This window comes from Corvus cornix, chromosome 2 (genome assembly GCF_000738735.6).
Source record: "Corvus cornix cornix isolate S_Up_H32 chromosome 2, ASM73873v5, whole genome shotgun sequence".
Taxonomy (NCBI): Eukaryota; Metazoa; Chordata; class Aves; order Passeriformes; family Corvidae; genus Corvus; species Corvus cornix.
In genome coordinates this window covers 95250140-95267647 of record NC_046333.1, presented here as the reverse complement: position 1 = coordinate 95267647, position 17508 = coordinate 95250140, and the positions used below count along the sequence as shown (strand labels likewise).

General features: G+C 43.8%; 1 protein-coding gene across 1 annotated transcript; it reads left to right on the top strand.

Moving 5' to 3' along the window:
- Positions 1 to 1533: 1533 nt before the first annotated feature.
- CNDP2 (carnosine dipeptidase 2) lies at positions 1534 to 16457 on the top strand. Its single transcript, XM_039550107.1, has 12 exons — positions 1534 to 1617; positions 4209 to 4304; positions 5253 to 5396; positions 7296 to 7458; positions 9001 to 9089; positions 9981 to 10181; positions 11504 to 11588; positions 12150 to 12310; positions 14231 to 14395; positions 14901 to 15042; positions 15655 to 15802; positions 16241 to 16457. Exons 2-12 carry the CDS (start codon positions 4245 to 4247, stop codon positions 16308 to 16310), a joined length of 1428 nt encoding a protein of 475 aa, XP_039406041.1. The 5' UTR covers positions 1534 to 1617; positions 4209 to 4244; the 3' UTR covers positions 16311 to 16457.
- The last annotated feature ends 1051 nt before the right edge of the window (positions 16458 to 17508 follow it).

Here is a 17508-nt window from a genome sequence, read left to right as displayed (position 1 = left end):
GAACCTTCCTCAGTTCAGGTAACAAATACTTTTACTACAGCCAAGGGCCAACTGCCACTGTTACACTTATTTTAAAAATATCTATAAACCAATATGAGTTACCAAATTTCTACCTCCATGCATGGCTAGCAGCTTGATGTATCAGAGCTATTCATGAACAGCAGCAGTTCCCATCTAATGGCTTCATTCAGGGGAGCCCAAGGAAACAGCAAGCCTTACCTGAATTTTTATCTTTTTGCATGTAAAATTACTTTATTTCTTTCCACCATTGTTAGGAGCTCAGAAAACTCTTCATTAGGTGACCTCACTTCACTTTCTCATCTTACTATTCATACTGCACTTCCCTTATCCAAGCAGTGATATTAAATTGGTTTGTCAATGATACTAAATTGAGAGGATGTGTGCCTCCCTCGAAAACAGGGAGGCCCTGCAGACAGACCTTGATAAATTAGCGGGTTGGGCAGTCACCAGCCCTATGGAATTTAACAAGGGTGAGTGCCAGATTCTGCTCCTGGGATGGGGAAACCCTGGATTTACATACAGACTGGGGAATGAGATGCTGGAAAGCAGTGCTGCAAAAGGGACGTGGGGGTCCTGGCTGATGGCAAGTTGAACATGAGTCAGCAGTGCCCTGGCAGCCAGGAGGGCCAAGCCTGTCCTGGGGGGCATCAGGCACAGCATCACCAGCCTGGCAAGGGAGGGGATTGTCCTGCTCTGCTCTGCCCTGGGGCAGCCTCACCTCGAGTGCTGGGGGCAGGTTTGGGTGCCACAATATAAAAAAAGTCATTGAGTCATTGTCTAAAGGAGGGCTATGAAGATGGTGAAGGGCCTTGAGGGGAAGCTGTATGAGGAGAGGCTGAGGTAATTCGGTCAGTTCAGCCTGGAGAAGAGGAGACTGAGGACAGACCTCATTGCAGTCTGCAATGTCCTTGTGAGGGGAAGAGGAGGGGCAGGCACTGATCTCTCCTCTGTGGTGACCAGTGACAGGATCCGAGAGAATGGCTTGGAGTTGTGTCAGGGGAGGTTTAGGTTGGATATCAGGAAAAGGTTCTTCACTCAGAGGGTGGCTGGGCAGTGGAACAGGCTCCCCAGGGATGTGGTCACAGCACCAGCCTGAGAGAGTTCAAGAGTGTTTGGGCAATGCTGTCAGCCATGTGGTGTGATTTTTGGGAATGTGCTGTGCAGGGCCAGGAGTTGGACTTTGACAATCCTTTTGGATGCCTTCCAACTCAGGATATTCTACAATTAATTCTATGATTCTAGGGACCTACCTAAACCACATCTAAATCTATCTAAATCTATTTAACCTATCTAAACCACAAATGTAGGAAGATAAGGGTACTCCCAGCTTCGGCTGGAATAATTCAGTTGTCCAGACAGGCTCTGCTCCAGACCCCACAAACCCGATATTCGCTGTATGATACCTTCCACTTTATCGCACCCCGCCATGATTGCGGCCCCGCCCCCGCCCCAAGCCCCGCCCCCGGGGCGCTCCCTGCCCGCGGATTGGCCGGCGCGGCGCGCGGCGCGGGGCGGGGCTGGCGCGGGGGTATTTAAAGCGCCGCGGCGGCGCCGGCTCCCGTGCCCTGAGGTGGAAGCCGGAACCGGGTGGGCGCGGTGAGTGTCGGGCGGGCTCGGGGGCCGGTCCCGTGGCGCGGCGGCTCCAGCGTGTGTGGCCGCCCCGGGCCTGCCCGGCCTGGCGGGACGGAGCCGGGAATGCCGGGTGCGCGGCGTCACCGGCGGGCCGGGCCTTGCTCCGTGTCCCGCGGTAGGGAGCGTCTGTTGGACCTCGGGGCGCGGCGGCGCCGTGACTGCCCCCGCCTCTCCGCTCCCGTCCCTTCCTCGCTCCCGCTCTCTGTCCCCCGGCGCTGTCCGTGGGAAGCACCCGCGCGCCTGCTCCCTCCCTCCCGTCCCGAGGCTGTCACCGACCTGGCGGGCTGCGGGGAGCTTGTCCCAGCGCTGCAAAACCCTGTGAAGTCCCAGGTTTAACCTTTAAGTCAGTCTCGGCCCGAAGTGCTGAGCCTGCAGCGTGAGCATGGGGCTCGATGATGGCTGTAGAGCGCTCCGAACTTGATTCAGTGCTTTTCTCTGGCATACTAATGTTGCTTGTGGATAAGGAGGGTAAAGTTGTGATGGTGCATTGATAGTCCCTTGGGTTATCTTATTCAAGGTGCAACTTTTATAGTCTTGTGGAAAGGTAAAACTATGGAGCCTCTTCTGCATAGGTAGGAAGATTTCAGCTCTCCATTCTGAAAGATTTACAGGGAATTCAAACCTGATTTTGAAGACGAAGGGGAAAGTGGCATCCATCCTTTTGCTAAGTAGTAACCAACATTTGCTTTTTGTAGTTTGAAGTTTTCTGGAGCAGGCTTCTTTACTGCTCTTCAGTGTGACTTGCGAGATTCAATACCCTTCTAATTTCAGAATAATTTAACTATGGTTAAGGTGACATTTAAAGTAGTCCCTGACTTAACAAGTACTTCAGGTCTTGTTTGTGCTGGACAGAATGTCAACCTCTATGTAACATGTTGTATTTTGTGCCTGTGCTGTGAAACTGGAGCCCTGGGGTTGCTATAGAAACCAGTTGAGTGAAGGGGAGGGTCAGATGCGCCGGACTGATGCCTGTGTGCTGGTTTCCTGGAAAGCTCCACATGAATCCTGCCGGAGCTCTAACTGCATGTGAAGAGCATGGCTTCATTAGGGAAGCCCAGCTTCAGTGAGAAGCATTGCTTTAACTTGGTTATGTCTGTGTAGTCCTTCTGAAGGTGTTCAGTTTTCACCTTTCATGACTATTGGAGTGAATGCTTACCTGTCTGGTGGTTTGGAGTTGTTCTAATTGGTGTTTAAAACTAGTTATCCAAATTAAATTGACGCTATCTCTGGTGAGGGAAAGGATTTTGTATGTCAAACCCCAGTATCCGTGTAAGTACAACCTTGCTTGAAAGAAAATGTGTAAATCTTTTAAATTTGGGGTGGTGCTTGTATTGCAGTATATTGTGTGGGATACAATTGGATATTGCTGTATATTTTCACAGCTGGAATGGATTTGTTTCAGATATGTAGTGTAGTCAGCTGTTGAAGAAATCCTAAGACAAGCAGTCAGATGTTTTAACAACTGTCTTGTGACTACTGTGTAGAAGTAGAAGAAAGGCTTAAAGGACCTGGCATAAAGCTGACTCAACAAAATACTGAATCACAGTGGCTGGAGCTGCTGAACATGCCTGTTTAGTGTATTACATGGACGCTGGAGATTTTCCTCCTGGTCAAGGCGCTTGGATTCCAGAGACACACTTCAGGGAGCCTCCTTCTCTGGAGTTACTCAAAAGGCTCCTGGACACCCTCCTGAGTAATGTGTTGTGGGGCCACATCTTAGACCAGATGACCTCCAGTGGTCCTTTTCAACCTTAGCCATTCTGGGATTGAACAGAACTATGTAAATTATGAGTAAAGAGATAAGAAATTAGTAAAGCTCATTATTTTCCTGGCTTAGATGAGGTGCTGTATCTTTAGTTCTAACTTGAGAGTTAAGCTTAAGCGTGTTTGCTTTGTTGCTTTAATGGACAGTATTTCTCTTCAATATTGATTTCACACTGGTAAGGAAGACAGAAAACTGAGAAGGGGAGAGGTTTTCTCACGTGGACAGCAGTTGAAATAAAAACAAAAGAAGGAAGTGGTAGCACTGAAGTAGTCCCTGACCACTTGCTCATGACCTGCCAGGGCTGGCCTCTGTTCCCACGGATTCATTCTGACCTTATTTGTGAAATCTGAGTGGTAGGCTGAGACTTTAAGGCTGAAGAAAGCACAGTTCTTCAGCTGCCTGCTTTTAACCTCCTTTGCAGAACACAAAGTGTGGTGCTTTCTTGGACCTAGCTACTATGAGTTGCATTTTACTGGAGTAGCATTTTGCCTGTAATTCTGCAGTAAAATGAAGTATATGATTTCACTGAAGTATCTCTAGAGACAAGATTGCTCAGTTTAGCTTTGAAAGTTATTTTGAGGGGAGAGGCAGAAAGAGTTGTGTTGAAATTAAATAGGCTTTTGTTTAGCCACTTCACTGTGGTGATTTCATGAAAGGGAGAGGCCTCAAGTTTTATATTAGTACAACTTGGTGTGGTGTTAGAAGCTGAAAGGTGAAAGTCTCCTGTGGCTCTTGATTACTGACTCTTACTTCTTAAACCTTTGAAGGCTAAGTTATTTTTCTGTCACAGAATCTTCAGCAGCACTGTTCTGAAAACTAGGCCAGAATGTCTGCTCTTGAAACCCTCTTTAAATACATTGATGAACACCAGGACCTCTATGTTCAGGTAAGTTTTCTTTGAGTTTTGTCCTGCATCATGGGCAGCTATGGGATATTAAATTTAGGTGGTCAGCTTCAAGTTTGTCGTTACATCTATATAGTATGCCCAGTAACAATGTCAAGTAATGGGAGAAAGGGAAGAGCAGGCAGCAAGTGTGAGTGATTTGAGTCAGGCCAGAAAACTGTTTCTTAAGTTTTGGCATAGTTCTATTCAAGAACCTAAGTGTCCTTGGTAGATTTATTAGGAAATGATCTATTACTGTGTAGTGCAACTGGTGACTTATTTAGAGGTAGAAGAAGCTGACACTGGCTTCTGAATGCCAAACTAGGTTTATAGTTTCTTTCCTTTTGAGATGGGAGATGAAGGATATAAATGAGGCTGGAACAAAGCTTTCTTGCATGAAATGATTTATGCTGGGCTGCAGAGGGAGAGGTTGCCCTCTCCAAAGAGGTACTTTGTTGCTTGATCTACTATTTAGTTACAGGTTGTATTGTAGTCCCTCTCACTGTGAGGAATCAGTGGTACAGCTCTGTGAACTCAGGCAGGAACTCTGCCAAGTGTTCAGCTTGATTTCTGTAAATTGTTCTTGCTGATCTCACATGGGGAGAAGAAGCTAAAGTGGCCTTTTTGAGATGCCTGGAAGACTTTAGCTGGCTCTGGATACTTAAAGAGCAGCGACTAAAAAGGCCCAACAAGCACAATCTGTCATACTTGTGAGCTTACTTGATGTATCTGTAAGCTTAGTGCTATGCTGCAGGGACAGCTGTAGGGGAGTGCAGCTTTAGAGAGCTTTTGAGAGTAATATTAATGGTTAAAGTTCCTCTTTGGGCAGAGGACAGAGCTGATTTGCCTCAATTTGAGATTGGCTTAAACCAGTGTTTGTTGAATTACAAGGTGTGGTATTTGCATGGTGCCTGTTGTGTAGTAAAACCTGTAGCTCTTCCATCTCTCCAGCGCCTGGCAGAGTGGGTGGCAATCCAGAGTGTGTCAGCATGGCCGGAGAAGAGGGGTGAAATCAAGCGCATGATGGAGGTTGCTGCGAAGGATATTGAGCGACTGGGAGGCACAACCAAACTTATGGATATTGGGAAACAAAAGGTACGTGAGCATCTCCATGTCAGATTAGTAGAAAAAAGGCAGTAGTCTGTTGGTGTGTAGAATGATGTCTTTCCTGCCATGCAGTCTGAACTTTGTTAAAAACTTTGGTTAATAGTAAACCTTGAGACTCAGTTAAGGATGTTAAAGTACATTTTGGACTGTATTAAATGTGTTTTAAATACTTTTTGAATTTAACATGAACAGAGCACCTGCAAACAAAAATGCTAGACATTTTTAACAACAGGCTGGTATTGGTCCTTACACCCATAGACTATAAAGATACTGACTGAAGTTACAGTAAGTCTTCCAAAAGACTTCTGGGCTCCTTCAGAGGTGTTACATTTGTCACAGGATTGCATAGCTCCCTTACTAGATACAAAAGTATCATTAAAAGAATGACTTCTCTCATTTTTAGCTAGCCAGACTGCTTATTCCCCCCAGCAAAAAGTATGTGCTTATGAGAATGATAATGATAAGCTCATCCTAAGGAGCTATCCACTTGATATGCTTCTCCTTTGAAGTGCCTAGCCACTACCTCAGAGTAGGACCCATACCAAAATTGTTAGACTAGGATTGGGATAGTGGCATTAAAAATCTTGCATTAGAATGTTGGCTAGTTCTAGGAGATTGTCCTCGTAATTGGTGTGAAAGGCTGCCGGGTGAAATCTGTGTTTATGGGAACCTTCTGAGCAGTTCTTGCTTTTGGCAACTGGATTACACTTGTTTGTAGCTACAGGTTCCAGCAGGAAAACAGCTGCCTTGGGAGGAAATCTGTAGGTTAACTCTAGCTCTGCTACTACCTACAGCCTAAAACTCCATCAAAAGTGTTTCAGTTAATTCAGAGACAAAGTTGTTCTTTTCATCACTAACTTTTTGGTAGCAAGAACTGATTTTGGAGTTTTATATGTAATATTTTTATTTAGATAACTTTAATCCATCTGCAAGGGTTACCTTCAGTGTTCAGTTTTATGTTATGTATGGGGAGAGCTAGTCAGTGCATTTTGTATGTTGCTGCTGTATCTGTGAGGGACAATGTAAAGCAACTGAACTTGTCAGATCAAAGTTGCTTCACTGCTGCACAGCAGTTTGTTGTGTATTGATTAGTGTAAATTCTTGCAGTAGTGCTTTAATCATGCAGAGCTGCAGCTGGCCAAGGACCATGTTACCTTTTGATAAAAAATTGGAGCCTGGAACCCATATAAGCAAAAAGTCAAAGATGATCTTGATCTGCTGAACAGTATGTAGTTGTTTACAGGAAGGGAAATACTTGCTGACTGGGAATAGCATGTGATAATTGCTTGTGGGGTATTCCAAGGGATTAAGCCAAGTTCAACTCTTGAACTCCTGAACTGAGTTTATCAGCACTACCCTGCCCTTAGCTTAACAATGTTGGCTGGTACAGAGAAATACATCTGTTATGCTGATCTCATTTGGGTGTAGGCACATGTTCCACCCAGCGGTACCACTGTCAGGAAACTTTTGTCCAGAGAGCTATACTGTGGACAGGATGAAAGTGCAGTGGTGAGCAACACAGAATGCAATATTGAATGGAGTTTATCACTTATGCTTAGGTCAGCATTAGATATGGCAATTTGGCATCCAGTCAGCTTGCTCTGCTAAAATCTGATGTAGGATTGGTAGTTTAAAGCTATCAGTTCTAAGTGGCTTGGAACATTTTGACTGTTACTGGGACTTGTCAGGAAACTAATTGGCATGATGCCATCAGGTGTTCTTTGGCACCCTGCTTCTGGCAGTTGGTTTAAGTAGATTAGTTTTGTTTAGCTGTCTCTGCCTCTACTCTCATAACTTCCATAGTATTAAAGTAATTCATGTATCTGATAAAAACATGTCCCTCTGACATTCCATATTTTAATAAAACTTCTACCTTCCTATTTCTAGCTGCCTGATGGATCAGAGATCCCCCTGCCACCAATTGTTCTGGGAACACTGGGCACAGATCCCTCCAAAAAGACGGTGTGTGTATATGGTCACCTGGATGTTCAGCCAGCAGCATTAGAGGATGGCTGGGATAGCGAGCCCTTCACACTGGTGGAAAGAGATGGTAAGAGCACTGGACTTGACACTGATGAACGCTTCTGTAACGAGTGTGGTATGCCTCAATTGTTCCAAAGCTGTGCCACTGAAAGGGGGAAGGAGAGTAAGAAGTGGTATGGGTGTTTATTTAATACTGTTGATGTAAAAATGTGCAGGTGGGGAAATGGTCAAGAAGTCAAGCTGCAAAATCTCATCTGCTCTTGGGATGGTTTCCTTTTCTGATAGTCTAGGCTGTAATTTGCATATTTTCTTCCTTGTAGCTACAGCACAATCTTAACTGCTGCTTTCCATGGTGCCTGTTTGTTGCCAGAGAGCTTTTTAGAACTAATTTCTTGTGCTGTTCAGAGCTTGAAGCCTGTAAGGTCATGTCAGACTGCAGGAATTTTGAACCATTGCTGAGAAAAAATACACAACACAACTTTTGTGGCTGGAGACAGGAGTGGCGCAGCAGCCTCCCTGGGTTGCCTTGTGTTTAACTGTGCTACTATGAGTACTACAGAAGCTCTTTAGCAGAGGTAGTGCCCCAGAACTCGTCCCTCTCTCATAAATGGGGTGAAGTAATGGTGCAGTATCTCCTGTTGAAACAGCATTGCCAGTGGGCAAGAAGACTAAAACTTTGTTTTCTATTTAAAGCTGGTGCTTCCAACAGCTGCTTCTTTGTTTCACTTTCTCAGTGTTAGTGTCAAAGGTCATTAATAGAAGGACATTAACCACTTGTGTTGCATAAGCATTAATGATTGCCAGAAAAAGGAGTATCTGTGCTAACTGGTACTTCTGCTTGGGCACTTAGTCACAGGCAGCAGAGTCCAAGTTACTAAGTTGGGTTATCTCATCTGCTAGCAAGACCTAGACTTGCCTCAGGCTGTGGCTTGCCTCTGTGCAGCTTGGCCATGCAGGAGTCATTCACCAATGGCTCTTTGCCTTTGCAAGCTGTCTGGCCAGTTCTGTCACTGGTTACATGGGGTGCTGAGGGGTTGTAGCCACAGCTGAGTTGCACTGATAAAACTGCCTCTGCTGTGAACCCGTGTGCTACATATTTTGGGAATTCCCTGTGGCCTGTGAAACTTGTCTTTGACTAAATTCCTTTCTAGGGAGATCTGCTTTTATCTGGTGAATCTAGAGAATTGACTTGTCACTAGCTACTGAATTCTTACTCTTCAAACAAAGAATCATTGAACTGAAGCTAATACCTGATAAATTTCTGTTAAAAGGAGGGAACTTGTTTCTATACACTTAGATGTTTGTAGAAAATCATATTATTGTGAAGGATAAAGCAGTTACATCTTTTCCAGGCATATATTAAACTCCTGTCAAGGGAACAGCTGGGGCAAGAGGTGGGGTAGCCCTGTAAGTGGGAGAACTATTGCAGTCCTGTACCTATCCCACTTGTGAAGCAGGATGTAAAACTGCTACTTATGAAGAATCAGAAATGAAAGTTTTTATATAAGCAGGGTTAAAAAAGTTACTTTAAAAAGTGTTCTCCTGTAGATGAGATGAAACTTCATAATAATTTTTTCTTCAATGATTAATTTGTATCCTGTTTCTACAGGGAAGTTGTATGGGAGAGGATCAACAGATGACAAAGGTCCAGTGCTTGCCTGGCTGAATGCCTTGGAGGCTTATCAACAAACTAACCAGGTATGTGCCCAAAACATACTCTGCTTTTTCACACACTGCTGAGTCCAGCAGTGAATGCTATCCAAGCCACGAACCCTTGTGAGGGAAGCCTGCTTATTCAGCTGATTAGAGGAATGATGCAATAGTCCTGTAAATTCCTTGATTTCCTAATAGAGTTAAGTTGACTTGCTGACAAGTTAGTCTTACAGATTCTTGGGTTGCACTTTTAACAATTTTCCTTTAATGAAATATGTAGGAAGGAAAATACATATGCCAGCATGTGGAGCAGGAGGAATAATCAAATGTGATCACTGTCATGTAAGGATGTCAGATTAGTTTGGCGTTTATCAAAGCTTAATGTCTCACTGCTGCTGAGCTCTAAGGGGAGGTTCACTTATTAGCACCAAAACTGGGAGCTTTGCTTATTTCTGTTAAAGAAAATGTGCAATCAGAAATAACTCAGGGTGTTTGATTTATCTTGCAAGACAAGTTCCTGTCACTTTTAAGAGGAATAACCAGTTCTAGGTTGCTGTCTAGGTATGTAGAATATGCTAGACTGGATAGGCAGGGTAGCTCTGTTCCTACTGTGACATGCAGTTCCTGTGGTTTTAGTTTTCCTAGCCTGGTGGCTTACCTTTGGCAACAGATTTCTGCTGTGTTCCCACGGTTAAGTTTTTATGACTTTTTTGAAGTGTTTGAATTCTATCAAATGAAGGGTGGTATAAATGCCCTCAACATAAGCACAGTCCAAAATTTAAACCAGTTTCTGTATAATTAACAAATTCCACTGTCACAGAACTACTTTACCGGTGTCTGATTTTCTGCTTTGAACATGATAGATGAAAATTACTGATTGCTGAAGGAGTCGAGTGTTTTCCCATGCTTAACCTGTTCTTGTTTTTCATTTCAAAGGAGTTTCCAGTAAATATTAAGTTTTGCCTCGAGGGTATGGAAGAGTCAGGATCTGAAGGCCTTGATGAGCTGATTTTTGCTCAGCGAGATGCTTTCTTTAAAGATGTGGATTATGTTTGCATTTCTGACAACTACTGGCTAGGCAAGAAGAAGCCTTGTATCACTTATGGTTTGAGAGGTATCTGCTACTACTTCATAGAGGTAAGTGCTGATATACACTGCAAATCCAGTATTATTAAACTGAAATTTCCACTGGAGAAGAGTGGTAATTCAAACCTTTTCATGCCAGTAGCTTTTTTTCAGAAAAGATGAAACTGACTACTTACGTGGAATGTTTTTTCCTAATTGTCTAAACTTCCTTCTCTTGCTGTCCTATCTGATACTTGGGTAGGTGGGATAGCTTTTGGATATGTGAAGCAAGATAAGCCAGCACCTTTACTGAAGGATTGTCTCATAGCATAGATATCTTCATCCACATGGACCCTTCTTATAGAAGGGTTTCACATTTGTGGTTTTCTGTGGGGTATGCCCAGCCCCTGCCCTGGAGGGACGTCTGCTGAGATAAGGAGATTGCTCAATCTCCCAGCAGAACTCCCCTGGAAAGGCAGCCACTTTTTCAGTTACAGCGAGAAGAAGACAAACCCAGAATCCTCTGGGAGACCCTGTGCAGATCCTTTGTAGCCCACTGGCCTTTACCCTCTGACACCCACCCCCTGTATCCCTATAAAGCTCGCCCCCTGCCCCTGCAAGGGCAGAGAGTTGCTTGTCCCTGGCTCCCCTTTGCCGGAGTACGGATCAATCAAGCTCCCTCATGCGGAACAGCCACACGAGCCTCTTGTCTTTCTCTGGTCTGGCCTGGAGGCTGCCCTGCAGAGCTGTGCTGAAATCACGAGCTGACAATCACTAAAGAGCTGACAGCTTCTGCACAGGCCCTCCTGCCAGCAGCTGAGGGAAGACACCGGGCCTCGGGAAGACGATCTCTTTTGGCACCATCTCTCCAGACTGGTCACAGCTTCCTCGGTCAGAGCTACTGACCCCTCACCAGCTGTCATAGTTTTCCAGTCAGCTGGAACTTCTCCAGTTAACCAGAACTGCTGGTAGATGATTGAGAGTGGTTTGACGAGTTCTTTTGCCAGTTCCCTCAATATTCTGGTGTGGGGTGGATCCTGTCTGGGGCCATAGACTTGTGGGTGGCTAGTTGGCATTGCGGGTCACTAACCATCTCCTCATGGATTATGGGCTTCCTTCATCTCCCCATCCCCAACTTCCAGCTCAGGGAACTGGGCATCCTGGGGACGACTGGTCTTGATACTGAAGACTGAGGCAAAGAAGGCATTAAATACCTCTGCCTTTTCTTCATCCCCTGTCTCTACACTACCCTCTGCTTTTAAGAAATGATGGGGACTCTCCTTGACCCTTGGCCAAATTAATTTCTAGCTAGGTTTTGGCTGTTCTAGTCTCTTCCCTACATGGCAGTATCTTTGTGCTAAAAATTGACCTGAATCTTCATTCACTTCAATCAGGTAGAATGTTGTGACAAAGACCTTCACTCTGGAGTTTATGGTGGTTCAGTACATGAGGCCATGACAGATCTCATTGCTCTAATGGGTAAGAAAAAACAGGTTTCATTGAATGCATTTAAAATGGGAGCAAGAACCATCAAAGTGTGACTGAGTTTGCAATGAGGGAGTTGCTAAGGACTGTTTGCAGTAGCAAAGCAGTGACCAGTGAAATGGTGCTTGCCAGGTATGCAAAGCTAATGCCTTAAATACAGAAACATGGTGAAGATCTTGCCAAGAAGTTGTCTATCTACTCTTAGCTTTCCCTAAAATCTTACTGCAAATTTGCATGTTAATTAAATCAGCTGTTTTCTCGAACTCTGCTGTGGATGTGGTATTGAACTCTTTGGGAATCCTACCTTCAGCCAGCCAAATGTAGCAGTAGAATTAAATACAGTAGCAAGCAAGTGAACATTTTGGACAGAGACAAATTCTTTTAAGTGTCTTCCATGCTCAGTGGTGCATGCTCTGGGAAACAGAAGTCTGAATTTCATTACATTTTCTGAGTTTTCAGAAGGCCAAGACTTCTGTTTCCCAAGGAAAGTGCTCCCAGCAATGACATCTTGTATCTCCTGGTTGAATACTGATATTAGGTACTTCTTGTTTACAGGTTCTCTTGTGGACAAGAAAGGGAAAATCCTAATCCCAGGTGTTAATGAAGCAGTGGCACCTGTTACTGATGAAGAGCTGGCATTATATGAGAAGATTGACTTTGACCTGACAGACTATGCAAAAGATGTAGGAGCAACAAGACTCCTGCATGATGCAAAGGTGTGCTGCACTCTTTCTCTACCCTGTCTAGAGCAAGCTGTCTGATTAGTAGGAAACAGAAACAAGCTTCTGTGGATGTGTGTGTAGTTACCAAGTAATTTATTAGGCAGAGGATTAATCTGATGTCTTCAAAATGGTGAGAATGCCTTGTAGATAATTTTGCTTACTGTATGGCTGACTGCAGACTTAACACTTTGCAGAGGTACTGCTAGTGTTAGGTGCTCGAAAACTTAGTGAAGGCTATCCCATGTTTTACCCAAGCAGCCTTAACAACTTTAAATTTGCTCCTTACTCTGTATAAGTAGCATTTGAAACTTGAACAGAACTTTATCTAGTGCCATTCTCTTAATGTTGGTAAGAATGTTGGCAGCTTTCTAGAGGTCAGATGACAATCTACACAAAACACCCGATTTTCTTCATTGGTAGGAAGTTCAGTGGGTTATCAGAAATAAAGTAGTTGCTCAGAGATGATTGCCTGTGAGGTGAGAAAACAGCTTGAAACCTAGCTGTGCTGAATTTAAGGCTGACATGCTGAACATCTTTCTAGACCTGGCAAACAAGGACTGTTTTATAATCATGAACTAGGCAGCCCAAATCTTTGGACAGCCTCAAGCTCAATAAACTCATGTCTAAAGTTAAATCTTCATCCTGGGAACTCTCCAAATGAATGCTTTTAACAGCATTGAATCTTACAAGGTACAGGTATTACATACTAATTTTAAAACTCTAGATGTAAATACATCTCCTGTCATAAAAAGCAGACACAGGTGTTGTAAAAGGCAAGTTTACATGTGCAGGTCTGTCTTCTCTCCTAGTAGTCAGGAGGAGACTTCAAACTTAACTCAGATAGGTATAAGTAACAGTTTATATCCTCAACCTTGGCTTTACATGCTCAGGTTTATATCAACTGGGAGCACACAGACTTCCTTGTTTAGCCTTGTCCTTTAAAGTACTGGATGAATTATAGCTTGGATATAAGGAGGAGATGGCAAGATGTTCATTGTGATACTGAGCTGAAGCTGTTCAGTCTTGGCTAAACTGAAATTCCAGCTAAGAGACTTGTAAGCTGCATGCATGCAGGAAGGGTTTTGGGGCTAAGGAGAGAGAAGAGAGAGATGGCTGTAACTTCCAGATAGGAAGCAAATGTGCTTGAGAGATTTGAACTGTGGCAGCTACATTTGCTTTGAGAGAAGATTGGAGGCAGGTTGTACCTGGAAAAAAACAAACTTGTAACATAAAGGATGCAAAATTTCTAAGTCTCCTGCGTTTCTGCAGTGAAGTTCAGGCTTGAGACACTGTACTTGTGTCTGCACAGAACAACTCAACAGCTGCATTGAATTCAGGATCCAGTGTATTGAACAGCTGTGTCCAAGGCAACAGGGAGGAAATGCAGGAAGTGTACCTGGAAGGCAGTGGTGGTCAATTTAATCAGCTGGGAGTTAAGGCTTTTTAATACAGCTGATGATATAAAGAAAAGAACACTCTAAGCCTCAGTCTGAGCTGTGGTAAGGCTTTTAGAAAACATGAACTTAAGCAGTATCTTCATGATGAAGGTACCTGCCTGTCCTGAGGCAGTGGGAACTAAAGCTTTCAATGCTCCCTACAAACTGTGGTTGAGCACCTTATAAATGGTGCTCGTGTCCTTACCAGAAGCAGACTGGTCATGTCCCGTAAGTTCCACAGAGGTAGGAGAGAGCCAAACTAGAACTACTGAGTCTTAAGGTGCTGAGAACCCAGCTGTTGTATCAAAATGTGTGATTAATATGAGTAACAGCTTCTGAGTGGCCTTCAGCGAGCTGCATTTCCTCATGGGAAAAAGCACTGTTTCTTGCAAATTCTTTATTAGGTTGAAGAAGTCATTAGTTTAGGGAACTCTGTCAGACTTCATGTAGCCTTGTGTCTTTCTCTTTGTGTCTACAGAGAGAGATCCTTATGCACAGGTGGAGATACCCTTCCTTGTCTCTCCATGGAATTGAAGGAGCCTTCTCAGCCTCTGGTGCCAAGACTGTGATTCCTAGGAAAGTGATTGGCAAGTTCTCAATCAGACTTGTGCCAAACATGACTCCTGAAGAAGTCACAAAGAATGTATGTTGAGATGAATTGCTGCTATCTAAACTAGTGTCTCTAAATCTCTGTTCACCTTGCCTTGGGGGAAGAGTTTTTCCATTTTCTAAAGCAGTTCTGTTCATTTGCTTTCCTGCCATCTTCCCTGTACTGCACCTCAACACGAGATAACTGAGGGAATCCTGTGTGGTGCTCCAGTGGACTGTAGTCTGTAAACTCAAAAAGGCTTAGGAGTAAACACTGACTTAATTGTAGGGCACTTGGACTGCCAGAAATGCATATTCAAAAGCAGCAGTGTTTGACATACTGGCTAATTGTTCTACAATATACTGCTAATTTGCCTAAAGAAGATATTCTGACTTCAGAGCAGAGAATCACTGGAATACTACAAAATAAGAGCAATAGGAAAAGTATTGCTGCACAGTTGTAGTGTCCTGCAAGTCCCTAAGATGCTTTTAGAATATGAACTTTGCCAGTATTCATACAAGTGCTAACAGTAAATAAGATCATTCAATCTTTCTTACAGGTTGAAGACTACTTGAACAACAAGTTTGCGGAGCTGCAGAGTCCCAACAAATTCAGAGTGTACTTAGGCCATGGTGGAAAACCCTGGGTGTCAGACTTCAACCATCCCCACTACATGGCTGGTAGGAGAGCCATGAAGACAGGTCAGTGGGTTTTTCACTTGGCATTGGTAGGATTAAAAAAGCTCTTCCTCCAGCACCTCAAGAAACTCTGAGGAGGTTATATTTGCTGAATATTTAGTGTTCTGCACTCACATCTAATAACTTTGGCTTACTAAGTAAGGAAGCATGTTATGTGCAATCTTTAAACTGAAATCTGAAGTACAGGAAGGAAAGATTCTGGAAATCAAATTAATTTCTACTGTTCTGGGACAAGTTGGTTGGTATGGTGTTGCTTTTGCATAAGGATGAAACTGTCAGTTCAGATCACCTGCTTAGCCAAATTCGATGAAGTTTGGTCATCACAGCACCCCTCTTGATCAGTTTTGCTAGACTGTATAGGGCAGCTAGAGCAAATCTAACTTGTGTTGGAGTACAAAGAGGCTTTCAGATGAAGTATTGGTGTGTAATTGAACTGAACTCTGACAGTGACAATACTCCAGTGCTACAAATGTGGGGGGAAGCTCCACAGGTCTGTGGCCTTTGCAGTCTGGCTGATTTGGTCAGCACCTGGTACAGATGGGTACTTAATGGCTTAAGTAAGGACTTGTTGGAAAAAATATAAACTCTAAACTGACTAGAGTATCACTTTTCTAGTTTTTGGAGTTGAACCAGACCTGACAAGGGAGGGAGGAAGCATTCCTGTTACCCTTACTTTTCAAGAAGCCACAGGCAAGAATGTCATGCTGCTTCCTGTCGGAGCTGCAGATGATGGTGCCCACTCTCAAAATGAAAAGCTAAATAGGTAAGAGAATATTTATTCCTGTGCTGGGGTGAGTTTACTGTGGATCTTGGCATGTGTTACGAAAACCACTTAACAATTGAGCTCTTGCTTTTGTTTAATTCTCTGGATGGCAAAGAGCCATCCTCCCCAGCAGAGAATGACTGACTGGTTGGGTAACTAGTTTGTAGCTGAATCTTGATTTCTAGATTGATACCCTTGAAACCAGAAGTAGTTTTTATACTTTGGTCTCTAAGCTTGGCTGTCCTCTCCCCCAAGGACGGTGTTTCTGTCTTACCAGGGAAGATGTAAGATTTGGGTTGTAGTGCCTGTTGCCTGCAGCAGCAATTCCTGTAGAGTTTGTCATGTGCCTAGGACTGATGAGTGGGCTTTGCAAAAAGGGCATCTGCTAGAAATACAGCTCAGTGAAGACACTGCTAAAGGAAACTGTCTTCTTTGCAGGTACAACTACATCCAGGGGGTGAAGATGCTTGGTGCATACCTCTATGAAGTTTCTCAGCTGAAGGACTAAGTTAGACACCTCACCTTCTGGTTTATGGATCAGAAGTCTGAATTTTCTTGCAAAATATCATCAATTACCAAGTCTAACATGGCTCCCCTTTTCTACCAACACTCCACTGCTTTGGTAGGGGAGAGGCAAGTGTGCAGTTGCACTTGACAAAGAGCATGAGACACCAAAAATACTTCTTTAAATGCTTACTTTAAATGAACAGACTATTCCTGAACTGGTCAGCAGTCCTGAACTGCATCTTGGTCCCCTCTGTATCGCTTCAGTTTGCTGTATTCATCTACTTTCCCTGTAAAGCAAGAGGAATGGTTTACTCTCAGCAGTTTAAGCAGCCACAGCAGTGGCAGAACTGCCAGCCAATTTAAGGTTCTTATTCCTGGGTATGTCTTGGAAACAATTAGTCAAGATTATGGGGCTACACTGGAATGTACTCAAGCTGTAGTGAGACACCTGTCTCTGCTAACTGAATGATTTAGAAGAGCAGTTTGTCTCCTGCAGGTTTCAATTCACAGGAAATCAGGTTGTAACAAATGTCACTGTGGTAGTGACTAGTGGCTGTTTTTGTAAAGCTGCCTTTGTACTACCAAAATAGAATAATAAATAATTGTGCTGTAGTTTGGCTCTTGGTCTCTAAGGTTTAAATAATGACTTGGGTGGGAAAGCAACTTTGGGAACTTAGAGGGACACTTCTGTGGCTATGGAGGCAGGTGAGCAACATTGGCTACACAGACTATATCTTGTGGGAATCCAAATTTTTATTCCAGGCTCTGGCTCCATAAGAACTTGTTGACTTGAAGCAAATGTTGTGAAATACAGCTCTCCTGAGAGAAAACAAGCTCAAAATGTTTCATTTTGGCTCTGTAAACCAGGTAGCATAACTGATAATACTGCAAGGGAGTGAATGGAATCTGTAGACATAAACAGGGAGAGATCACTTGTTGCAACTACTACTGGCATCCAACTTCAAGCTGTCTATGGGATACATTAAACACCAACACATTTGCTATTATGTCAAAAAAACCAGAAAAAACAAACCTCTTAAATGTTTACTGATCTGAACTTGATTGGGCTCCCTGCTTCTGAATTACCTGACCAGCACTGGCAGCCTAAAGTAGGTAAGTATTTCAAGTGATGGTGCTTTGCTCTGAGAGCATGGTACAATCCTGTGTCCTGACACAGGTCAGCAACATAGGATGATTCC

Coding starts and splice junctions, on each gene's coding strand:
- CNDP2 (XM_039550107.1), top strand. CDS start 4,245: ATGTCTGCTCTTGAAACCCTCTTTAAATACATTGATGAACACCAGGAC. Junction 11,589..12,149: donor AGATCTCATTGCTCTAATGG/GTAAGAAAAAAC, acceptor TCTTGTTTACAG/GTTCTCTTGTGGACAAGAAA. Junction 14,396..14,900: donor CTGAAGAAGTCACAAAGAAT/GTATGTTGAGAT, acceptor TCTTTCTTACAG/GTTGAAGACTACTTGAACAA.